This window comes from Myotis daubentonii, chromosome 5, assembly GCF_963259705.1.
Source record: "Myotis daubentonii chromosome 5, mMyoDau2.1, whole genome shotgun sequence".
NCBI classification, from domain to species: domain Eukaryota; kingdom Metazoa; phylum Chordata; class Mammalia; order Chiroptera; family Vespertilionidae; genus Myotis; species Myotis daubentonii.
This window is the reverse complement of record NC_081844.1, coordinates 43,419,841-43,446,380: the sequence shown is the minus strand read 5'-3', so window position 1 is coordinate 43,446,380 and position 26,540 is coordinate 43,419,841. Positions and strand designations below refer to the sequence as shown.

The window sequence follows — 26,540 nt, the reverse complement described above, 5'->3', positions numbered from 1 at the left end:
TGAAGATGTAGTCACGATTTTTCAATCTTGCAAGGTCTCTAAGATTTTCATCCACAACCCATAGGATGTACTTCACCACAGCAAGAGAATTCATCCAGAAAGAGTAAGGTGTGGGGATAGGAAGCAGGAACTCAAGTGCAGGTCAGAGGCAACCCCAGAGTCTAATAGCTGTATGTCAGGAATGGGGAACAAGTCCAGATTGGATCAGTGTGACTCATGAGACTGATACCTGGCCACTCTCATTACTAAGAGCTCATTGCCACTGCTCCATCTTTTGCCCTGTGACAAAATGGGAGGGTGGTATGCCTGACCCAAATTCTTGCCTCTGCTTGGCCTGCCCTGCTTTCTCCTCCATACACTGCCTCCTTGATCAGCTGAGAGCAGCCCTGCTACATGTTCTGATTTGAATGGTGCTGAGGTCTGGAAGTTAAAAACAAAGTATGGAGACACCCACTCCACCAACTCCTGCCCACTCTTGGCCTTGCCAGATGTCCCCACCTAGCCTGAATATTTCCCAGTGATGACCTCTTTGGGGCTTTTGTAAACTCACAGGGAAGTTGAAGCCAGTTTATGCCCTCAGATAGTTCCTGGGCACTTTTTTCTAACAGGGAAAAGTTTGCCTTTTCGTTATACAACAAGATTTGTGCCTGTTACTCTTTTTTTGTTTAAGTTTGTGGAATTAAAATATTTCATTTTTTAAAACACATTTTTGAAGGACATATACATATGTGGGAAACACATAAAGAAAATCAAAGGGATGATGATCTCAGAAGGAGAAGGGCCCTGGCCAGTGTGACTTGGTTGGAGCGTTGTTACATAAGCCGAAAGGTTTCTGGTTTGATTCCTGGTCAGGGTACATACTTAGGTTGCAGGTTCGATCCCTAGGTTGCAGGTTCGATCCCTAGTTGGGGTGCATATGGGAGACAACCAATCAACGTTTCTGACATTGATTTCTCTCTTTCTCTCGTCCCCTTCCTCCCTCCCACCCTCGTCTTTTCCCCCCCTCCTTCCCTCCCTATCTTCGGGTGAGGATTTAAAAAAGAAGAAGAAAGATGTACTTGGGGAGGCATACAGGGAATTCCTAAAGTATTGGTAATACCTTATTTCTTAGGCTTGATGAGTCCACAGGGGCTCATTTCATGGCTATTCCTTAAACTGTACATTTTCAATATGTTTCTCTATATATGATACAGTTCACAACTTTTTTAAAACCCTTTATAAAACTTTATACAAGCCTTGCATTTAATCACACGGAATTTCATCTTGTTGATTTTAGCTCAGAGTTCTATGTTATCATGGTGTTAGCCAAACCATGTGATTTAGAAGTAAAAGCTGGGTTTCTCTTTAGTTAGGCTGGTCCTCCCACCCCCACAGAAAAAGCTGTGAAGGAAGGGATTTATGAAAATGCCCCTTTATTACCCAGGGGACCTAGTAATATCCTTGCTGCCTCATCTTCTTATGAGTGTCTGCAAGCAAAATAGTTTTGTAGTATTTAACCAGGTGTTTAGTATGCCCAAGGACTTGAATGAAATTCAGGGTTGACTTCTGGGAGATATTGATGTGATTAAGTAATTTTTAGGTAACTATGAATAAAACAGAATTTATCACCAGCAACAATAGTTTCCAACTTAGTAATTTATTATCTCCCCGCAGATAAAAATCTTTCACTTGGGAAAATTGAATTAAAATGGATCATAATTACCATCATTATTAATTTAAGTTTTCCATTTAAACTAGAGGCAGTTCTTTTAGTGCAAATACGTAAGCTTCTAACCCCCTTTATTTGATATAAGCAGTCATTTCCTGATTTCCACTCCTCACCAAATGTACTTTACAGATGTGGTGGAGGCCTTTGTCTAAGTAAGATGCTACCAGATGAAAATGCAATATTGCAGCCTGGCTCATCTCATTTCCTTCTGGCTTTCTTCACGTTCATAATGTCAGAACCATACAAGCTGTGATGCTCCTTTCTAGCAACACAATGTGAGCCTATTGTCACTTTTGGAAGACATTTTCCAAAAGAAGAAAGCTAAACAACCTTCGGGGACATTGGATTAAAACGTTTTCTGCTAAAAATCATTTAGACATAGCAGTGCGTGGAGATCATACCAAGAACATCTCAGTGCTTTTTAACACATTGCGTACCGCATAGAAATCTCTAAGACATGCGCCAGGGACCGCATGTTTTTGGGCAAACTGCACGTTATTTAAATCATCATAATGCACTTTAAGTGTTGTTTTTCAATAATTATAACATTTTTATTTACAAAAAGAATTAAACAATTAAAGTTCCCAGTACTTTTTTAACGTATGGTACTGCGTAAAACATTTTCCTCTATGAAGAGGAACCAAACAAAATTTACATAAGTATCTAGATTCGCTCCTTTTTCCATGGGCGTGAAAAACGAGAACACTCGTGAGCGGTCCTTAACAGATGGCGCATGAAACACGAGAAAACTCCTGAGCGGCACGAAATGTGTTAATTTTTCCCTATTTTGTTCTGTAAGTTTGTAACCTCTAGATATTCAGTTGGTCATTAATTCTATTCTTATGCATACCTTCTTTTATGCAATTTCCTGAAAATTCATATGAAGTGAAATTTGTTTAATCACATTTGAAACACAAAAGAAGCTTGTAGGAAAATCAGTCTTATTGAGAATGTCTTTAGAAAACATTTTGTAAAACAAATTATTCAGCCCCCCGCCCCCATCTAAATTTTATCCATACGTTATTAAAAAATATTTATGGGGAGCTGAGAGTATATCCAGACACAAAACAAATGCTTTCTGCTTTCACAGAGGTTACACTCTAGTCAAGGAATCAGGAACTATTACACAACAAATTATTTAGTTATAGTTGTGATAGATGTCTCCAAGGAAACTGCCATCCTTGGTGGATGTGACCAAGTCTAACCAAAAAAGAATTCTGAGAAGGTAATGTTTAGGTGGAAATGTGAGGCTGAGTAAGAGAGTGTTAAGTGCTTTGGGAGGAGAGCTTATGAGTGGATAAAAAAAAAAGTGGTGCATTTACACAATGGAAAACTATACAGCTGTGAAAAGAAGGCTCTCTTGCCCTTTGAGACAGTGTGGATGGACCTAGAGAGTGTAACGCTAAGTGAAATAAGCCAGCCAGGGAAAGACAACTATTACATGATCTCACTCATATGTGGAATCTAATGAACAAAATAAACTGACAAACAAAATAGGTCCAGAGACATGTAAGCCACCAACAAACTAACCATCTCAGAGGGAGGGGGCTGAAAGAGATTAAACAAAGAACTTATTTGCATATATGTATAACCCATGGACGCAGCCAATAGTGAAGACCCAGTGAGGGAGTAGGACCGGGGAGGAGGGGGTCAATGGGAGGCAAGGGGGAAGGGGACATCTATAATACTTTCAACAATAAAGAGAAATTAAAAAAAAAAAACTCAAAGGAATGTGGCTTCTCCAGGGTTGGCCCAGTGAGTCCAGAGCTCAGAACAAAAGAAGGTGAGCAGCACAGAAGGAACCTAGCATGAGACAGGGCCTGATCATTTAGGGCTTTATGGCCATATTAAGGGTTTTGCATTCATCTTCAAAGTCATGGACAAATGGGAAGGATCATAAAATTTCATTCTCAAAGGGGTCCTCTGGATTAGAAGGGGAACTATATATACAAATTTAGGTTTTCTTAAAACAGCATAACTAAAAAAATCACAAAATTATGAAAAATATAAGAAAGAACTCTACGCATTGTCAAGATCCTCACTCCAAAACTGCTTTGTGTTACCCCTGAAGAGTTTTCTTGTTTTCAAACACAGGTTTCAAGACACAGAGGCATGTCTATCTTTACAATGAAAGCATTCGCAGGCATTGAACTGGCATTAGGTATTTTGCTCAGTGTCTCCAGAAACTCTGCCTTTTGAGGTGTAAATAGGTGAGAGAAGACCTCCCTAAGGGCACCAAAACCTGGGAAGATGGATGGAGTGGGGCTGGAGGCAGCGGCTGCCTGGGCAGGAAGCTCGGAGGTGATGCTGAGAGCTGGGAGGCTTCACAGCTCCCAGCATCATCTGCTAAGAGGAAACAAGGGTGACCTACCTCTGCCTGAAGCCCATCTTTCAGAGGCTAGTGAATATGTGAGGGTTCCCCACCCCCACCCCCCAAAAAAAAATATAATAAGATTGGGTTGTTCATTTCTTCAAATATCAGCTTCTCCACTTTCCAATGCACTTTGGCTTATATCCTACGCCGATGTGTCTTGTATCTTGGCGGACACAGAGCCCATCATCTCCTTGTACAGATGAATTTCCAGTGAATTATTTGGATAGTGAGAGTAATTAAATGTTCAGATTCAGGAAACTCCTTGTTTCCCATGATAAATGTCTCATTACCTCATTTCACATTGGGTTCCTGTGTCCTAGACAAGGAAGCAAAGAGCGTACTTGTGGGAGGCTGGATGCCTACCTCAGCATTTTGGCTTTGACGTTAATTAGCCGAGACCTTGTGAGAATTATTTTGACATCACCTGAGGAAATGAGGGATTTAGGCTAGTCAATCTCTAAGATCCTTTACTAATCTAAGTTTTATGTACCCTTCTCTGGCTAAGTATACTTTTAACTCATTCTGTAACCTTAGGCATTCAATGTAAAATTTTCCACTCTCTTGTAACTTTCCAGATACATCTCACTTTCCAAATGATTAATCTTATGAGCAGGTCCAACTTGAATTATTTTCACACTTTTATCTTCTTCTTCAATTGGAAAGCCAAGAACTGTGTATAGAGTAGTTAAAAATATATATATTACCTCATGCTCTGTAATTCCATTGTTTTCCTTCTTTTTAGTAACCTTTAAATCAAATAATAATTGTGTATTTTAAATGTATTATTAGTACCTGCCAGATGTTTACCTGAAAATCCTTTTTTCCTTTTTTAAAATTAAATTTACTAGGGTAATATTGGTTAATAACATTTTATAAATTTCAGGTGTGCAATATTTTAATTCAAAATGTGTGAACTCTATTGCATGCTCAACCCCCAAAGATTAGATTACTTCTGTTAACATACGTTTGAACCCTGTTACCCTCCCCCAACTCCTCTTGCCCACCCTTCCCCCCACCCCTCTTCCTCTCTGTTAACTACCATTCTGTTTTCTGTACCTATGAGTTTCTTGTTTGTTTTGTTTATTTGTTGCCTTTTTTGTTTTATATTCCACATAAGTAAAATTATGTGGCTTTTGTTCTTTTTCTGTCTGACTTATGTCACTTAGCATACATTCTCTCAAGATCCATGTTACTGCAAATGGCAGTATTTCATCTTTTTTATGGCAGAGTCATATTCCATTGTATATATGCACCACATCTTCATTATCCTTTCATTTGCCTGTGGACACTTAAGTTGTTTCTGTGTCTTGGCTATTGGAAACAGTGCTACAATGAACATAGGGATGCAGATATCTTTATGAATTAGTGTTTTCATATTCAGAAAAACCCTTGTCTGACTATGCCTAGTACCTAGATTTACTGATATCTATTGAGCCAGGGACTGTGCTCGATCCTATAGGGACTCATGCAAGTGGATGGTAAGCACCATTATTTTAAAGTAGAATACAAAATAGTAGCATACACTTCATATAAGAAGTTTATTGTTTTGTGGGGGTTTTCCGGGGACTCTAGTTTTCTCCCACATCCCAAAGATGTGCACGTGACATGAATTGGCCAATCTCCATTGTCCCAGTCTGAGTGAGTGTGTGCGTGGGTGTGAGTGCCCTGTGATGGATGGGCATCCTGTCCAGGGTGGGCTCCTATCTGGTTCCCTGAGTTGCTGGGAGAGGCTCTGCCAGCCTTGACCCACACTGGAGTAAGTAGGTTAGAAAATAATGATCTTACTTGTTTTTCTTCATCTTTCTTAAATGTATGTATAGCTCACATTTCAGTGTTTAATATTAGAAGTGTTTTGGGTCTTGATTTAGAAGATGGTGATGTTTTTGTATTTAAAAATATGCCATAGATGCCATAACCGGTTTGGCTCAGTGGATAGAGCGTCGGCCTGCGGACTGAAGGGTCCCAGGTTCGATTCCGGTCAGGGGCATGTACCTTGGTTGCAGGCACATCCCCAGTAGGGGGTGTGCAGGAGGCAGCTGATCGATGTTTCTCTCTCATCGATGTTTCTAACTATCCCTCTTCCTTCCTCTCTATAAAAAATAAATATATTCAACAAATAAAAATATGCCATAGAAACTTAACTCTTATATCAGTTAGCCTATGGTGAAATCGATTTCGTTACGCATTTTTTCACGTGAAGTCTCCACCTTTAGATGATGTTAAATGAGGACATTTACCGGCATAATCATTTTTATTTTACTACTAGTGGCCCGGTGCACAGATTCATGCACATTGAAAGGAAGTTAATTCGAAGAAATATTTTAATATTGCTATTCGCCCTTTCTCTATAATAGAAGTGTCAGAGATAAAAGAAAATTTGTAAAATGTATATGAAAATAATATACAAATTGATTAATAAATAAACAATAACAACATGATATAACAAAGACATGATATAAAAACAGCAAAAACATGATATAAAAACAACATTGGTAAAAACAATGACTGATAAATTTATTAAACTTATTCTAATATCTCCCTGTATCCACATTAAGAGTAAAAACACTTTCAGAGTGCTTGACTAATTTCCCTTGAGATGAAGTATTTACAACTTTAACTTTAATGTCACATGTTCTTCAAACTCAAGAGAAAGCAACATATAACTGACTATGTCCAAAAACGGGTTCAGGTAGGAATATTCCTACTCTGTCTAGAGTTTGTCTTTGTGATTTATTAATAGTCATCACAAATGCTGGCATCATGGGAAACTGTCTTCAAATTAATTTAAATGGGAGGCCAGTGTCAGACGGGGACAAATCAATTCTCGGAATCAGAACAACCTCTCCTTCTGCAGATCCTGTTAATACTTGAGCTTCTATTCTGTTAGATCGCAATCTTTTGATAATAAATCTAGTACCTTTACAAAGACCCCATTTACTATTAAGATTTCTCAGTAGCATGATGATTGCACCTACTTTCAATTTTAATTTATGACACCGTATTCCCGAAGGAGTAATACTATTAAGAAATTTGATGGGAAATTTTCCCTTTTCAGCATCATCCGTTGAATCGATGGAATCATCACTCAAATAGGTGTGAAAATCTCCATTGAGTATATCCAAAAGTTCTTCATTTAATTTATGAACGTGCTCATTTTTAGGACAAAGAATCACACCTTTAAATATATTTTTAATATTATCAATAGATATAATTCACAATCAACAATGACAGATCGAAACACATGTGTACGATTGGCTCCAGTTAGAGCTTTATATGTATTGCGCATGCGCAAGTCAATGTTTATTTTTAAATTGCCGGGGCGCATCATATGTACCGGCCGGTTGGTCAGTCAGATGATTGGACAGACATACAGTCAGTCACTTAGCCTTTTATATATATAGATATAGATAATAATTCAATTTAAAATAGTTAATAAATTCTAGGTCTGGGTTTTTATAATGGTAACAGCTCGCATTTACTGGCTACAAAGCATTTGCTATGTCCAGGCAGTGTTGTAGACACAATGTATTTCATATCACAAGAATAGGTAGATAGTTGTTAGGAGTGTGGAGTCTGGAGCCTCACTTGGTTCAAATTCTGATTTTACCACATTGCCTATATGACACTGGGCAAATTCACCTAAATGGGCTTCATTTTTCAGTCTATAAAAGGGGATAATAATAAGTATAACTCATAAGGTTGACATGAGAATTAAAGCCAAATTAATCTCTGTTTAGAATGGTGACAATACCTAGTGCCTAATAAGGGCTACGTAGCTGTGAGCTGTTGTCATGGTCGTCATCATCAACTCTCACAGTAACCCTGTGATAGTTAATTTTGAGTCATGACTAATTACAAACCCTACAAAGTAGGTAGAACATTGACGTCTGGGGAGGTTGGCTAAAGCCACAAAGGCAAGATGTGTGGCAGGTCCCTTACTCAAGCCCTGGCAACTGGTTCCAGAGGCTGGGCTTTTCAAGCTGCATAACATAGCCACACTGTGTACCAGTAGCTTCCAGAATAATTGTCTACAGGTCATTTACATATTATGCCCCCCATCCCCTTGTCATCATGTCAAAGAAGCTTGATTTCCCCCACTAATTGCTTTTCTTTTGAGCAGAAGTGAGAGTCAGCTACGCTGTAGTAGGAAGAACTCCCACATACAAATGACTAGGGAGGAGGAGGATGGAGCTGGCAGCTCCTGAGCATCTTCCACATGTGAAGTGCAGAGGCTCACACTTCGCAAACATCTCGTTTCATCTGAACAGATACCCCTTTGGGTATATCTTATCCCCATTTTATAGATGAGGAAACCAAAGCTGATCTTGTCTGAAATCACGAAGAATGGGTCTGACTCCAAGGCTTTGCCACTAGGCTAAGCTGAGAAATCGAATGTAATGAGAGTCTATTGTGAACTCTTCGGTCAAGCAATTCTTCAGTAACCATTATCTAATTTGCTTGTTCATGAAAGGCAGAGAGCCTGGCTTCTTCCAAATGACTTCACAGTGTCACTCTGCTGAGGTGTGTTCTGTCTTCTTGTTCCCTTCCAGAGGAGATCTGTACCCTCGTCATCGCTGAGACTTTCCCTGAAGATGCAGGGGTCTTTACCTGCTCGGCAAGAAATGACTTCGGCTCAGTAACCAGCACTGCCCAGCTGGTGGTCACCGCAGGTATGTGAGGAGTAAGAAATGACAGGGTTCTGTCCCCAGCCCTCAGTGTGGCTTGCCACAAGGGAGAGAACTGTCCCAGGAGGAGTGCCCAGCCATTGGGAATGCGTGCTGCCACTCCAGGAGTTATCCTGAAGGGCAGTGTTTCATCAGCAAACAAAAGGCTTTGGGGGAAGGGGAGTGAAAGTGGAGATGAAAAACAAAAAGATAATGATGATGGAGCAGCTGAACACCCATGGAGCTATTTTTGTAAATCACCCATGCAGTCTTGGTCTTGGAAGCGATGGAGCTGGTTTCCTAACATGCTTCATGCTAACCCAGACTCATGCTCACATCAGAAGGCCACCTGGGCATGGGAGATGCTGTCACTGTTTTGAGCAGCGTCAACACAGGAGAGGAGCTTTATGTTCAGAAAAATTCAGGTTGAACCCACGTTTGAAACTTCTGAAAAAGTAGTACAAAATATACCTGATGGAATTTGGAGAAACTGTAAGATCTTAGATATCAAATTTCACTGACAGTGAAATATAACTATGATATGAAAAACTACAGCAATATACTATCAAAACCAATATTCAAAAATGCCTGGATATTTTTTAAACTCTCAAATTTACCACTAGCAAAGGCAACATGAAACAGCTTTTGTTTTAACTTTAGCTTGCTCTTTTCTGCTATTATTAATATGCTATACCTTAGTTTATTTTTATTGCCTCGTCTCTATTATTTATTTTACAGCAAATGTTACAATATATCTTTGACCAGGCCTGACACATAGTGCACATAACAGGGAATCAGTAAATGGGGTTGTTGGCTGGATGAGAGAGACATGGAGAGAGCAGCGGAATCGCACTTTGATTTCTTTGGAAGAGTGGGAACTTGGTGCTAGGGGGCAGCAGAGGCCCAACCAAGACTGGGTCAGGGAGCTTAGCGTGGGAATTGTTATTTGTCTTCATCTTAAGAACTGTGGATGCTCAGGCAGAGCTGATGTGCCTCAAGATAGCTTCCCCAGAGTGTCGAAAATCCCCTCTCTGCCCTGAGTTGTGGCACCCAGTTCTGTCAACAACGGTTGAGCATCATCTTTAAAATAAAGGCTCCTGAGAGGGAATTGAAAGCTAAAAAAAGAAAAAATGAGGGGACATATGTAATACTCTCAACAATAAAGATTTTTTTAAAAGATACAGTAACGTTTTAATAAAATGGAATGACTAAAGAAAAAAGAAAGGTAGGAAGAGAGGGAAGAGAGAGAGAAAGAAGGAAAGGAAGAGAGAAAGGAAGGAAAAGGCTCACCTTAATGGGGGAACGGTTGATTGAATGAGTGCTGTAAGTGTGCATGGTCGGAGCTACAAGCGGGGAAGAGCCCAGTGTTTTGATTCTGGTTGGCTTGAGGACTGTCCCATCAGATGGCCATTGTGCAGTCTCCAAGAGTAGGGCCCAAACTCCGGACTCTCAAAGTCTGCTGGCAAAACTTGGCATTTTTATCGGGGGAAGGTAGGCCAAGCATAATAAACAAATACTGCTGAGCTCTCCTCCCTTCACCTCGGTAAGCACTTTTGAGTACATTCCAGGAGCTCTGCTGGGCTCAGGGCAAAGCGAGAAATCCACAGAAGACATGATCTTACCTCAAAACATATTCAGTTTATTGAGAGTAAAGAAAAAAAATGGGGGTGGAAGTTGAGTTATGGCTGTGGCAATCATCTAACTGGAAAAAAATTATCTATGAGGTCATAAGACATTTCCCTTAGACTCAGAGCTTTACTTAACTTGCAGTTGAATGAATCCCTCCCTATTCATTGCTTATCCCATAAAACCTTAGGGCTTGAGCTAATATTAGTAAAGCTCAGATAGGATGTTCAGCCGGATCTGTGGCTGAGATGTGAGAAGACAAAGCATTATTAGTTGATACTGTGTCTGTTGTCATTTTTAAACGAAGTTCTGTCTTTAGCTCTGGCTTGAAATGAATAGGTAGCTGCTTTCCCCACTTGTGGGCTCATTCAGGAAATGAAACACTAGCAGTCGCCCAAACAAGCTAGGGCGAACCAAGCCCTCCAGCTGGCTTCGCTTCTGCATCAGATGCCAGCCGCACAGCTACCTCTCCTGCGACACCAGGGTCCGAGGGATCCTCAGACCATCCATAACAGTGTGAATGTAACTGTTGAGTTAGTAGCATCGTATTATTTGTTCCCTCTCTTTCCCCTTCCTCAGCCAACACCGAGGACTGTAGCTATGACTCCACGGGTGAATCCAACAGTGATCACTTCCAGCACTTCCCGCCTCCCCCTCCGATCTTGGAAACCAATCCCTTTGAGTTGGCTCCAAAGAAACCAGCCGAGATCCAGCAGGTGAACAGCCCGGAGTTAGGCCGCGGCATGGCAGCCCTTCAAATGCAATTCAGTCCTGCCGAGAGGGAAACGAACGGAGTGCACCCCAGCCACGGAGTCAACGGACTGATTAATGGCAAAGCGAACGGTAATAAATCTCCCCCAACACCAGCTGTCCTGCTTTCACCCACGAAGGAGCCTCCACCTCTGCTTGCCAAGCCGAAACTGTGAGTATTTCTGCATGTTTCGCAACACTTCCCTTACCGCCGCTAAATCGCCTCTCTGGTCAGTGAAAACTCTTTGCCTGGACTCAAGTTGGTGGCACGTTGCCCCTTCTGCAGGCCAGCTGTCTCTGCCTGATGGGGCTTTGCTACCAAGTGGGGTCTTTGAAAAAAAAATACAAAAGATACCTAAAAATAAAGAAGGTACATGAGGAGCTTGGTGACCTCTGCCCTTTGCTAAAAAGCTATAACTGGTTCCAGCTGTGAAAATATCTGTGTTCCGTGTGGCCTTCCATTGTACAGCAAGGACGTAGCCGCTCCCCGGAGGTGATGGGCAAGGGGACCTGCTTTGAGCTCTCTGTGAACGGCATTTCCAAATGTTTTCAATGTAAGAATCGGTAAGGAAATCTGATATAGATGAGCACAGGAAGACGAGGGGCTGAGGATGGGAAATTCATTGTACAGAACCCGGGAGGGGAATGACACCAGGGACAGCCGGCTGGTCAGGAAGAAGAGCGCCCTTCACAACACGACCTCCGAGGCTTTGGAATTTCCATGAATACCAGCTTCACATTTGATTTCCACTATTTTCTTAGGACGATAAACCTTGCGGGAGCTGTTTCCATTGGCACTCCACAGCAGAGAGTTGTTATGAATGGAGCCCTTACAGTGTCAGAGAGAGACAGAAATCAATTACCTCCAAAGGTTCTATCGTAGCATAACAGATCCTGAGTTACTGCCCTGACAGAGGTCAGTGGAAATGTCAGCGTCATATAAAATGCATACATACTCGACGAGGTCACATTTCCTCGGGAATGAATGTGCCGGGATCTAGGAAAGCCCCTTAGATTTCCCCATGATGGCTGATGTTTTTGGTTTGGGGCAGGAAAGATGACTTTAGGGGATAGGAGTTGTTTCTCTGTAGTCTACTCTCTTTTCTTTGTCATCGGCTCACATGTTGGAATAGCCTATATAATCTGTACATTGCGTAATTGTTTACCAAGTGATTTCATGAACATGATTATACTAATGAAATAAATCAGTCAAATGAACACCTTAGGTTAACAAATGGGCAGACAATTTTATAAAAATGAACTTCTGGGCAATCTCGTGTTGCAGTTTCAAAAATCGGTCCATGACCACCCTGCCCTTAAGCCTGTATGCCGTCCAGGCTCGGTTTTCAGGCAGTGGGGCTACTAGGTTTGTATACCGTCGTGTGAAAGGTGCCAGGTGAACATTTAATACCTGTGCTCCATCTCTGTTGAGACGCTGAACAGGTAAAACGAGGTCAAATGCGGTAGCCTTAAAAGAGATACCACACTCTATAGCTTCAAACCCATAAAATTAATTGCCACGGCTGACCCCTTTTATCTTTGCATTTTGAATATGTATTTCTAATGCTTTTAATGAAACAAGGGGACCTGCTCCTCCCCGGGTGGGAGGGGGAGAGGAGGGGAGGGAAGGTGAGGGGGAGGAAGGGTGGGTGTTGCTTAATGGCTGGGACTTGACTGTGCTCTTGATTAAGTGACCTGTGTCCATGGTAATGGCTGTCATAAATTAGATGTGAATCACAGGAGAGCAGTGGAAGAGCTGTTAACAGGCATTTCTGCCTTCTTATCTCAGGAGTTTCATCAGCTGCTCAGCTTTTAGCTCTGCTTTATGGTGATGTGAGTACGCCTGGTGGGGGCGGGGACATGTCTGCAAAACACAGACAACAATTCTGTGGTTATTAAGAGGATGAGTAGCTTAAGCACAAGTTTGAAGAGTGACATCATAATTTGCCTATTAGTCAGATTTTTAATATAAAATAAGATACAGGAAAAATAGACTTTAGTGTTCAAGATCTGTATAGAGAAAGGCAGGGCACCTAATCACAAACCTGGTAGCTTGGAAATAGCATTTACTGGTACCAGTTTTTACCACTGTTTTCTTTTTTAAAAAATCTTTAGGTGTTTAAGTATATCCTTAGAGCACACACTTAGCGATTTTCATATTGTATGCCTGCCATTTACTTGATAGAAAATCATAGGTGATGACATTTGAAAATATATATTAATTTAAATTTTTCTTATGAATTATAGTACTTTATTGGCTTTTGTTTTCAGTACAAAGTAAATGCATCTTGATGTGACAAATAATACAGAATAACTCACTCTCACTGCTTCTCCTCTTCCAAGCCACCCTCTTTGGTGACTGACTTTATTGCTTTGGGCTGAAGCCTTTCACTCCTTTCTCTATTAACACGGTCTTTTCTGAAAAGTGTTGTTCATTGTTTTAACAGTTGTATCCATTGATAGAGGAATGTTGTTGAATGACATCTGCCATTAATTTAGAATAGCATCTAAGTTATTGGTAATCACACATCTTTTTATTTCTTTTTATACATTGGGGGGAAATTAGATTTTGCTTTTTATGGTTGGCCATGAAAAACTTTGGATTGCTCTAATCTTTTCTCATTAGCCTATGATTTTATTCCTCTTCCTAACAGGAGAATTTATGACATTTTATTCATCCGAATCAGTTGTAATCAGACAAATAGGAAACAATGAGGAGGGGGCAAATAATAGGTATTAAAATATTTATTCTCACAATAACTTAACTGAAAATGGTTGTGGTTTCTCAGATTTCTGAAAATTGATCATTTTCATTTTTTTACATATTTTAAAAATATATTTTTATTGATTTCAGAGAGGAAGGAAAAGGAAGAGAGATAGAAACACCAGTGATGAGAGTGAATCATTGATTTGCTGCCTCCCGCTTGCCCCACACTGGGGATTGAGCCCACAACTTGGACATGTGCCCCAACCAGGAATCGAACTGTGACCTCCTGGTTCATAGGTTGACCCTCAACCACGGAGCCATGCTGGCCAGGCAAAAAAGATCATTTTTAGAAAGAAAATACTTTGCATTTTTTTCTCTCAAATCGCTCCAATACTGAAAACAAAGGAAAAAAATCAGACTGAAATGAAAAGATAAAAATGTCATGAATTCTTCTCACAAGGTCTAGCCCTGATCTTCTATTATCCAATAGAAATCTTCACCAATGGCCTGTAACCCTCCCAGACTCCAGTGGGGTCTGTCATGCCTACCCTGAGGCTGAGTTCCTGGCTCAGTGTTGAGGAGGCATCTACTTTGGTTCCTGCATCTCCAAGTGTCTTTGTCCCTGATACTGCCCCTCGAGTATAGTCAAACATGAGGACATGGGGGCCATTTGATAAGTATTAAGTATATTAATTTTAAATTTTTCTTATGAATTATAGTACTTTATTGGCTTTTTTTTTCATTACAAAGTAAAATGCATCTTGATGTAGCAATTTAAACAATACAGGAGTAATTAAAGAAAAAGTTAACTCTTACTGCTTCTCCTCTTTCAAGCCACCTTCTTTGGGCACTTTAGTGCTTTGGTCTGAGGTCTTCCACTCCCTTCTTTATTATCATGGTGTGTGTGGAATGCCTTGCCACTTGCTGTGGGACCAGAAGTGCCCTTATACACTGCACAGGGGGGAAAAATTCATAAATACGGGTTATGTATATGACTGACACTCATAATCTTCTATTACAGTACAGAGAATAGAAGCAACAGGTACTTCAATCAGATTTCTCATCAGAGAAAAAGAGACCTAAACAAACATAAACCCAACTTGTGAACGATCTGTTATATTATTTTCCTTGTTTGGAGTGCCCCAAATAAGTCTGATGCCTCCCACTCTCTACAAATCATACCTGAAGGTTCCAAAGAATTTTTTTTTTTTTTTAGGCCTCAGTGTGTGAATAGGAAACAACGTCCCTGCTTTTCTTAATTCCTATCAGCTCATTCACACTAAGGTACTAAGGATTTTATATGTCACTCAGTCCACTTCTGGACTGACAAAATAAAGCTACATCTTCATCGTAATAAACGATCATAAGCACAATAATAATTCCTTGTGCAAAATCAGAGACGTGTTCTTGCTCTGCTCTTGGGGGAGCAAGAGGTGATGTGTTTAAGAGACAGAAGAGAAGGAACTAGCAGCCTGTATCCCTCTCCGTATCAGTGACTTAGCTGGGCCATGCTTGCCGTATTTGGAAGTTCTTTATGGTTTCCTCCATGCTCCTCGACACACATTGAAGCACAAGCTGTTCCCTTGCTGGGAATGTTCTACTCCTTGGAATGTTCTGCTACTAATGGCTGCCTCCTCCTTGCTTTCAACTCTCAGCTTAATGGCACCATCATCCCTGACCACCCAATCTAAAGCAGCCACCCAGCCATTCTCCAGTAAATCGGCCTCTTTCATCACCACGTGGCCTGTCATTACTTTTCAGAGTTTCTTATTACCTGCTTGTCGGTTTGCGTATTGTTTTCCCCACTATTGTAATGAAAGCTTTTTGAGAGTAGGGGCCGTGGCTGTTGTTTTCACTGCCCTTTCACCAGGACCTAGATCAGGGCCTGACAGAGGAATGCTCAAAAGCATTTTAGAATGAATGAAGCAAGAGCAGATCAGGAAGGAGGGAGAGAAAGACCTCCCACAGATACCTCACCAACCCCACAGTTTTCCCACTTTACAATACTTTTAAAACCGACATTATTTAGCTCTTAAACAAAACGAATATGAAAGAATTAAGTAAGAATCCCATGAGAGTGTGGGGGGTGAAGTGGGCCTAAAATATGGAGACAGAGGAAGATTTGACTTTGGGTGGTGGGCATAGTGCAATATAGAGATCTCGTGACATAGAAACCTGCACCTGAAGTTTATATGAGCCTCTTACTCAATGTCATCCCCAATAAAATTAACTTTTAAAAAGAAGGGCGGGGGTCAGAATCCTTTGGGATAGAATTATAGTAGAAAACTTTGTCCAACCAAGTTACTTAGTGTGGGAACCCTTTCGGCTCCTTCCTCATTTCTCCTCTGTTCTCATTTGATTAACATCTTGTGTGAACACATAATGGAGAAAATGAGACATTTGGAAGGTCTAGGTAGGAGGACATTTTCACTCTCTAGTATGTACTTGCAATGTCAGTTGGCCACAGTACAATCAAACTATTTCAAGGTGTGTGTACTTGACATGTTAACACCCCCCTCAGATGCCAGACTTTTGATGAAGGGCTGAGAGCTTCTGTGCTACTCCCTTCCTGTCCTGTTTATGTTGGACGCCGCTCGTGCTCCAGTGTGTGGCTTGGTCAGTGTAACTTAGAAAGTGGAACATTTTTCCGTCCTTTAACCTCTGCTAGTTAGGGTTCAAGATTTCACTATATTACTGTTTGACATTAGAATACAAATGGTTTCCTGGGTTCTGTTCTAGTAAAAACCTTACCTGGTAGATTTAAACACACAAGCACAAGGGCAAAAAGATGATAAGTCAAACAATTTGGAGCAAAATAAGTAACAAAGGTCAAAGAGATGTCATCATTAAGCAATTGTAAAGAGGTCTTTAAATGTGTGTAAATGTATTTAAAAAGCTAGCACGCTGTTTATTCCCTCACTGTTAGTGGAGCATCCACAAGTGTTGGGTAATGCGGGGTTCTGGAGACACAGAGGTGAACAAGACAAAAGCATTACCTTGGAATCATTTATAATCCAGTGTCCTCTAAGATCATTGTGGAAAGACTATACACATAAAATTCTGCATACATTTTAACCTCACACAGATTTTGTAGAAGAATGACCAATTCCTAAATTAGATTCAGTGCAATCCAATTGTCTTGTCTTCCCAATTTAATGTTTGGAAGATACGCCATTTTGCTTTTGATTCAAAAACTTAGGCATCCACTCCCATTTCTCATTAAATGATTTTTGTTATCTGCTGAGTCTAGTCAAATAACAAAGCAATATAATAGCAGTGAAAGTGTAAACTATGGAGCCAGGGGGATGTGGGAACATTCATGGTCTTCATTCTGAAGCCCCTGGCTGTGCGGATATGGGCTCTTCATAAATATAACACGATGATGGCTTTGCATTAACGGTGTTGGTGTTGGATCCCTTTGAACACCACCCCTCCCTGAACTGGAAAGTCCAATCAAGGAACTTCCTGAAGTATGAAACCTTTAACTAAGAAATAACATTTTGATGTGTTTTTCCTCATGCTTTCTTTCATGTAAATATTGGCTCTGTCACAGTGTCACATTCTTAGTTATTAGGATAACAGTGCTTGGCTATGCTAGTCTCTTGGTGAATATAATGTTTTAATTACATTTCCAGAAGAAGGTCAAGTCCTTATGTTTATGGTTAATAGTTTCATGTGGTGTCTAAGGTATAGTTGGAAATATTTGCAGATACCCTGTGTACCCTCAAAGTAGTACTCAGCCATCCAAAAGAGATACCGTAGGTACATCTCAAATACTTGGTGCTGTCCATGAAAGTATACATGATGATTCAATATTTCTTCCACATTTCCACCCCATTTTGCCTAAATAAGTATGAGAGCTCCTGTGGTGATTACAAAATAAGTTGAAAAAAGTAATCTCTGCTGGGAACCTTTTATTTTTAAGGGACGAGGGGCTCAGCTCAGAAAGAAGATGGAGCCACATTTGAATAATGTCCTCAGAGGTAATGCTATGAATAGGATGGCAAAACATAAACAATTTTGTGTCAAGCAGAAAAAATGCTTGAGACAAAATGATATATGCAGCTTAATGCTAATTTTATGGAAAAAGCAATAAAAGGCTTTAACCAACTAAAATGAGTATTAGACATTTAGAAGGAAATACACCAAAATATTACCTGTGGTCTCTGAGTGGCAGAATGTTGAGCAGATTATATTTTCTTGTTAACCAGTACTGCTTTTCATCAATAATGATTATCAGTTTTATGATTACAAACTATTATTTTAAAATAAATAAATACGTTTGATCCTCTCTCTTCCCCCTCCTCTGTAGAACCTCAGCTCACCCTGCTCCTCATCATGGATGCTCCCTGCTCAAAATAATAGTCAACAAACTCCATTTTGAGCACAGTTGGAAGCAGAGTGCTCTCACCTTCTCTCTCAGAGCCCCTCTCTTATCCTGGAAGCCAATGTCTTCAGGACTCCATCTGGGTTTTTGGAACCCATGCTAGAAAGCCCTCCCCAGAAAAATGCCCTGTACTTCAAAATGACTGTGTTTCAACACAAATATTCTCTTTTAACATTCCTCCACCCCCACCAACCCAAACTCCCATTTCTCCAATTTCCCATCTCAGGTGTTAGGACGAAAGTGATATCAGTAAGGTAATTTTTCATTTTAAAGCCAGAGCAATGTTTAATGTATAATCTGTACAAGGCCTTCCACAGAAAGGATGACAGCTTTCCCTTAGAAACTGTGTTGAAGGAGAAAAGATGTGGTGAAGGAAAATTGAAGTTCTGATTTAAATAATAGTATCCGTAAATTATGTGATAAAGGCATGGACCTTAGGAGGAAGAATAGTTGTAACTGTGAGATTAAGAAGTGAAAAAGGCTGAAGAGAAATGTGAGAAATTATAAAAATTAAAAATAAAAACAGAAAGGAATGCATTTTCTAGCAATAATGAGAGCCCATTTGAAATTAGAGTGAAAATTCATTTTCGAGTCAGTGAATGAACATGGGTTCAGGACTTTATTTTAGCCATGATCAGCACTCTGAAGAGAGACATAAAGTGCCTATAGAGTTGGCAGTACTGGCAAGATGGAAATGCTATAATATTTAATTTGTTGATGGTGAGAAGTATCACTGAAATCAGCATCCAAGCAGTGTGTAGGGTCAGAGAGGAAAGCAGAGTAAGCCAGATTAGGATTTAAGGAGAAAAGACATAGGACTCAAGAAAATGGAAAGGGTCAAAAAAATGGAAGTTATAACAACAAGGTAAATGACTAGAGAGAGTGTGAGATAGAAAAATATGAAAGGGGAACAGTACTAGTAGGTGATCAAAGTGAGGACTCTTAAAGTTCAGGATCTAAAGACAGAACTCCTTACAAGTGATGAAAGAACTTAATATATCTGTTTGAGTGGACAGTTTAGGTGGAAGCTGAGGTCACAGGAATAGAGGAAGTGGTCAAGGAACCATGAAGTCAAGACGTTAAAGGGAACATTACCATGGATGGTGGCCAAAGTTAATGGGAGGAAAGCAAATGCTAGTTACTATCAAGTCATTGAGAAAAATGAGGAAATACCAAAGTTGTTGGTGACAAGCAGGAAAGAGTAATTATAGGTGGAGCACACTGACTTCAAATAGAAGCAGATGTTGAGTGATGATGGCAAAAGTGTTGGAAGAATAGCTTTGGGAAACAAAGAGCATACAGAACCCTCCTTGCTCAGAGAAGATCATGACGGGTTTAGTAACCTCGTCAAGGAGAGTCAGATTTCAGTTAAGGACAAAAGCACTCCCAATGAGACTTTGGGGAAGTGGGAATATTGATTAGAAACAGTTATGGATGATGAAAGGGATCTAGAAAAGGGACTTTAAGGGACAATTGATGAAGGAAGAACAGGAAGAGGGGAGAGTTTGTGTCTGAGGAAATAAGGTGAGAGAACAAGAATGTCATCCTGGGGGTCACTTGCTGTCATTTCATGAGGAGCCACTAAGATTATTCATAGTTGGAATCTGATAGAGCCATTTCCACTATAACTCACACTTCTTTTTTCAGCCCCTCTTTATTTCCATTATATTGCAGCACCATGGTCCATTTTGTAGTTACTATCCCCTTCTATTGAAGTAAGATCTTGAGTTGGGGTATTATTGAACAAAGCTATTTCTTTTTTTTTCTTGTTTTTAATATATTTTATTGATTTTTTACAGAGAGGAAGGGAGAGAGATAGAGAGTTAGAAACATCGATGAGAGAGAAACATCGATCAGCTGCCTCCTGCACATCTCCTACTGGGGATGTGCCTGCAACCCAGGTACATGCCCTTGACTGGAATCGAACCCGGGACCCTTCAGTCCACAGGCCAACGCTCTATCCACTGAGCCAAACCGGTTTCGGCAAAGCTATTTCTATATTTGTATATTTTGAAACCTTCTCAACTAATATGAATGTATAATCCATACATGTTGACTGGCACTTTATGTCTACAACTTTTACTACTAGAGGATTTATTTCTGTATACTGCAGGCTGAAATACATTCAGTTGCCAATTTTCTACCATTGATTTTTTTATTTCCTGTGAATGTGTAAGTTTTCTGTTCAAACTAATGCATCACCTAATGGTGAGAACATTTGTAGCAGGGAGGTTTATTTTAGTTGGTTTCTATTACATGTGTAAAAGCAGGCTGTTCATTCTCTCAACAAACCTAAGAATGACGGTTTCCTTACTTGGCTAAAGTTGTCATTACAGACCTTGTGCATAACACTGGAGTCGATGTCGTGGTTTTTTTAATCTTTTCCATATGTGCCAAGGAATTAGATATTCTTTCATTTTTGTTTTAAGAATAATGTGCATATTAAGTTAATTCAGTAAGATATGTAGATTTTATGAAACTACGTAGATTTTCATTTCCATGGCTGAATAAATCACATATCAATTTGAGCACACAAGTTGCTCTATTATTCAAAAGGACATAAATTCATTGCTCTCAGAGCCTCAAACTTCGCCATACCAGTTTCATGTTTTCTGACCGGTGGTTCCTGCTAGGATAATCCTGGCTCCTCTGTTTAGCGAGGCTATTGTGAAAGTACACATTGATTAAGGTTTTTGATGATGTTCAGAGGCAATGCCCTAGTAAATATGTACATTGATTTTAACTTCTATATCTGCATTCCCTCTGTGTTTGCTAGAGTTCACTACTCTACCCCATCTCTACTCAGAAACCTTGAAAATGCATTTGCTCTGTGCCCTGCTCCATTTCACAATGTTCTTTTAGGTCTGTTTCTCTTTTTTTAAATTTGAATGTAATGATGTATGTGTCCACAGTAGGCAGCATTTGAGGGACTCCAGCTGTGAGGCTCCTGAAATGAAGCTAGTAAAACCAATGCATCACTCCATACTATCCAAATATTTTTACTTCACTTTAGATGTCAGGAACCAAAAAGGGTAGTTGCAGCTATCTGGTACTCCTTTTCCTCAAAGGAGTTTATAAATAGGTCACATATAGGTAATTATATGCCTCAGCTATAATTTCTTGCTGCTTTTCTAGTAATTGCCATTAAATGTGAAGGTTGTGAAAGATTTCTGGAAAGACCACAAATATTTTCCCGTCCTTGTTTCTTTTTTTGTTGAAATAGTTCATACGCCATCTGGTTTCAAGGATGTATCATTATGTGCAATAATGTCTTCTGTAGCAGGAAAAAAAGCCATAAAAGACGGCCTAAGTGCAATGCAGAGCAATGTAAAAATGTCTCTTGCTCTCCGTAGTTTCAAAAATAGAGTTTGTAGCTTGGACCTCCAGCGTGGCTTAGCTAGGGGAGGGGGATGTTGGGAGTAAATTTCTTGCTCCAGGTGGTTATTTTCATGTCTGATGCCCTCTCTCCTTCATAGCTTTTGCTTTCTTCAGAGGACCTTCTACATCAAATGGGAAGTGTTCACATTTATTTGTGTTGCATCACAAAGCTATCCTCCACACATAGGTGAGGACAGTTCATGATGCAGCATTCTAGAATCACAGCAGTCCGGCCAGTGTGGCTCAGTGGTTGAGCGTTGACCTATGAACCAGGAGGTCATGTTCGATTCCCAGTCAGGGCATATGCCCAGTTTGAGGGCTTGAGTCAGCCAATCAATGATTCTCTCTCATCATTGATATTTCTCTCTATAGATACCTCTCCCTTCCTCTCTGAAATCAATTAAAATATATATTTTTTTAAAAATTAGAATCACAGCAAAGTTCACTTCATGTTGGATCTAATTATTCTACCTCTAAATGCAGAATTATATTTGGTTTTGTCATTACTCAAACTCTCTGATATTAAATAGCTGCCTTAGTGGAAAGAATTCTAATAAAGACTTTTTTGATTTTACCAAAAATTGGCAGAGAGGTTTCTAAAAGCAATTGGATGGCTCCTGAATGTCCTGTTACTTGAAAAGTTGATTTACACGGAGGACCGATATCCCCATTTGCGTTTTGTGTTTTACTTTATAACAAAGTGACCAAAAACTGCCTTTATGAAATGAAGTTCTGTTTCCTACTCTTGGTGCTAGAAGTAAGCAATCTAAGTAAACTGGAATTCTTCCTAAAATTGGAAGCGAAATGGAATGAGGAAGAGGCCTATTTTACATGTTGTCTGTGCTCTTGGCCCTTTTAGTTGGGACAAAGGAGGACACAAGCTGAACTTGATTCTAGAGTTGCACTGGGTGCTACACCATGCTTTTGCTTGGCTCTGATGCGTCATCTAATCAGCTCTCTCCTCCTCCAGGAGTATCTTGGAATAAATGAAATGCAGGGCAGGCCTTGGCCTGAATCCAGCTCAGGCCCCAAACATGTAAGTCTGGATTTGGGTAGAATGAGGAGGATGCTAGGGGTCCATGCCAGCCAGGAGGGAGCAAAGGCATCTGTCAATGTGGTATGCTCTTGGGAGGCCATCCAGCAAGGCCAAGTCTATGTCATGGCGCCGAGAAGGAGGTTGGCCTGTTAGATTGCCATTTTCTTAAGAGCTTGAACTCTGAAAAGTGACCAGAAGTTATGCCAACTTTGTGAATGTGTAGAGATGGATAAATTAAATTTTTGAATTATCTCTTTCCCCCAGATCCTTATCAGACTGAATCGTACACACTGAGTAGTCCAGAATAAATTAAATTCACATGATATGAGAGAATAACCATACTTTTCTTGCTAACTGCATTCCACGTGGTTATGAGCAATCTGTCAGCTATAGACCAATAGGTCGTTTTTCCCTCCTAGTGTCAAATTTCCCCCTTGCTGTCCTATATTGCTCTCTTATGCTGGAAATCTAGTGGTCAAGTTTTTAGTTGCTCAAATCAGCTTCCTTCTTGCCCCCTTCTTCTGGCCTGTTTTCACATGAAATGTATAAGTATCAATGGCTCTTATTCTAGGAAACAAACTGTTTATTTCTGGGTTCATGTTGAATTTAGCATGTACTTCCATATATCCTTGAGAGGTGAAATGGGATTATCATGGCATTTATAGAAACTGAAAAACCACTACACACAGTCATAAGCCAAGAGCCCCCACCGTGCTCCGGCACAAGGCAAGGAATGGGATGTTTATTCTAACGGAAGCAGTTATTGTCATCCTGCACTTAGCATAAGTAGACATGGACATTTTCTCCTTCCGAAAGTTTTATTGCTGTTTATATAACTTAGACATGCTTCACATTCGTGTGGCATTTTAAAACAAAGAATTACTTAAGTCACACACAAATTATTTCAGAGACTTTGTACAAGTATAAGTCATCAGTATTGATTATGGAACTATTTAGAAAGTGATGCTGTGGTACATTGACTCTTATTTTCCCAGTCATGAATTTTTGTTACACTAAACTCTATATCTTTGCCGGGTTTCATTGGGGCCAGCAGCGCAGCTAGTCAGCATCTTCATCATTTTCTTAAACATTGTTTCTCTCATGACATCTTCCTGCTGTGCCAATAGTGCCCCTGAAATGCAGGAGACCTCCCGCCCTGTGTCCCCCACATTCTGCTCCATTCTCAGCTAGCTGCTCTCTGGGCTCCGTGCACAGTGCTTCCCTAGGACTTCCCTTCTCCGTCCAAAAAGTGGCTCTCACTTTCTTTATCCTCGTTCCCCTGATTTCTAAATGCCATGTATTTGCTTTTTTGTTTTACTCTCTCGTTTGCCAAACCACACCTTCCAAAGAAAGAGTGCAGGATAGATTGTTTCTAGACCCCACTTGTCTGAAAAATGTCTTTATTCTATCCTCACACTGAATCAACAGTTTGGCTGGGTTTGGAATTATAGACTTGTCCTAAGAATTTTGAAGGAATTGCTTCAGATTCTTCTGGTTTCCAATGTTATTGTAATGGAGTCCAATGGCTATCTGGTTTCTGGCCCTTTGCATATGACCTATTTTTTTTTTTCACTCTGAAAATATGTAGAATGTTTTCTTTATCCCCTGTGTTCTGAGATTTCATGATATGTAATATTTCCAGACATTGTAGAGGATAGGTATTTAGTAGGCTCTTTCAATCTAAAAACTCATGGGTATACATTCTGGGAAATTTATCTCCATTTTCTCTGTTCTCTCTTTCTGAAATTTGTGTTGTTATGAGGTCAGAACTCCTACCTGATGTTCTGATTTTCTTTACTTGCCTATTTTTGTTGTGCTTTCTGTAGACCCCTTCACCTTTGTCTTCCAAACATTCTGCTGAATTTATTTCTTCTGTCATATTTTTCATTTTCCAAGGCTTCTTTCTCATTCCCCAAAATTCTATTCTGTATCATGAATGCAATAATGTCCTTTATCTCTTTACAGATATTAATCATTGGAGGATTTTTCTAGGGAGGTTGTTATTGTTCTAATTTAGCTATGTTTGCCCTTTCCCTGCATTTTCTCTATTCTTTCAAGTTCCTTTTTCCCTTTGCATTTATTTGAGCTAAATACTGTGTTTTAGTTGCTTCTATAAAAGTCTCATGACCTCTGGCACCAAAAAAATTGCCTGAAAACTTAAGTCACACACACACATAAGAGATTTGTCAGCTAGTAGGTGTCACCTGCTAGCATCTACAGGTATTTCTTCAGGTTAATTTTTCCCTGAAAGATATTTAGTCTGCGTTCTTGAGTGAGGGTAGAAGGGGCAGATACATGCTGGGCAGACAGCATTTGGGAGCTGAGCAGGGGGAAGGGACTGGCTTTTACCATTTAGTAGATACATTCATTTAATTCCTCACCCCATTTTCAGCCTCTTCTCTGGCACCTTCATTCTGCTGTACCAGGTCTTTCTGGATCTGAAACTTTTCTGGCTCTACATCTCCAGAAGAAAAGCTTCCTGTCCCTGAGGTGGACGAGAAATGGTTGACTAGCTACCAAGGTCGACCTCCTACAAACCTTCAACCAGTGCTCTCCTGTTCAGCTTTATGCCTCTCCCCCACGTTCAGAGGAATCTAGTGGTCAAAGTTTTGGTTGCTCAAATCAGCTTCCTTCTTGCTCCCTTCACCTTCAGAAGGCACTTGGGTTTCCACTTTCCTCTCCTGCCATCAGTGACAACTCAACCATTCACTGTTTATTCTAACAAATATACAGTTTTCCCTCCTTTACTCTCATTTTGTTGTTGTTGTTTTTAGGATTTAAGGAAGGTACAAAAAAAATGCATCATGCAATCCACCATGTTTATGTAAATATTAACTTGTGACTTTGGAGTTTGTTTTTAAAGGAAGATGATTTCCAGCGTAAGAGAGCAATATAGGACAGTGATGGAATCTCTACCACCTGCAAGCGAGGTGAACTTGGATACACTTCTCAATACCCCTAAGTTTCAGCTGCTGCTTCAGCAAAAGAGAATCATGACAGTATCTACTCCCAGGATTGTGGTCACATGAAATAATGCGCTAGAGCAGAGCATGCCTCAGGACAAGTGCTCAGCTGATACTGCTTAGCGTTGCTTTTGTTATTATTATGAGAAGAGAATGTTAACAGTGCACCCTGAGATGCTTGACTACCCATACAGAAAGGTTCTGAAATAAGCAACTTGCAAAGTTTGCCAAATACAAGTGAACTCTTCCCATGTTCTTCTTCTCTTTTCCTTCCTCTACCTCAAAAAGGTAGTAAGGAAAAAATATATGTTTATAGAAAATCACTGGCCAATTGGGAGAAGCTTTTGTTTTCATTCAAATCACCCTCTTGTTCCTGGAAAGTACACATGTGAACTCTAGTGAGTTGAGTACCAGATATGGCAGTAGTGCTGTGGATAGGCTAAGATGTTAGGCTACAAAATGTGAGATAACTTGTTCTTTTGGGCAAGGTTATATGTGTAGTCATGCAGAAAACTGTTAACAGACCCATGAGGGGAGCATTTTTGAGACATGTTACACACTGATGCTAAAGGCTGAAAAAATTCATACTTGTCTAATTTTTTGCTTTGAAAAAAACATAAAGCATTTTGTTTTAATAGCCAAATGAGGTGCCATTAGGGGGATGTTTTTAAATTCCCCAGGGCCTATATACAGCTTTCCTGTAACAAAAAACAACACAGGAAAACAATATTTTACTCCTACACAATCGGCATACCCACTGAGTTCAAAAGATGGGTCAAAACAATTGTGTGCTCTTCTCAGTAACAGACAAACCATCCTTTCCATAAAGGCCACCAGGAAGCCCTCCCATCCCCTCCCTGACAGTCCTTGCTCCCTGCCCCCTCTCCCTCCCTGACTGTCCTTGCTCCCTGACCCCCTCTCCCCTCCCTGAATGTCCTTGCTCCCTG

The 26,540-nt window shown here is 40.2% G+C and overlaps 1 protein-coding gene across 4 annotated transcripts in view; it reads left to right on the top strand.

Moving 5' to 3' along the window:
- Window positions 1-26,540, top strand: part of PALLD (palladin, cytoskeletal associated protein) — a 393,658-nt gene that overhangs the window by 186,485 nt on the left and 180,633 nt on the right. For all 4 annotated transcript variants that reach the window (XM_059697670.1, XM_059697669.1, XM_059697672.1 and 1 more), the window contains exons 8-9: window positions 8,633-8,752; window positions 10,952-11,294. In XM_059697670.1, the coding sequence (XP_059553653.1) occupies window positions 8,633-8,752; window positions 10,952-11,294 (463 nt within the window). The remainder of the gene's footprint in view (window positions 1-8,632; window positions 8,753-10,951; window positions 11,295-26,540) is intronic.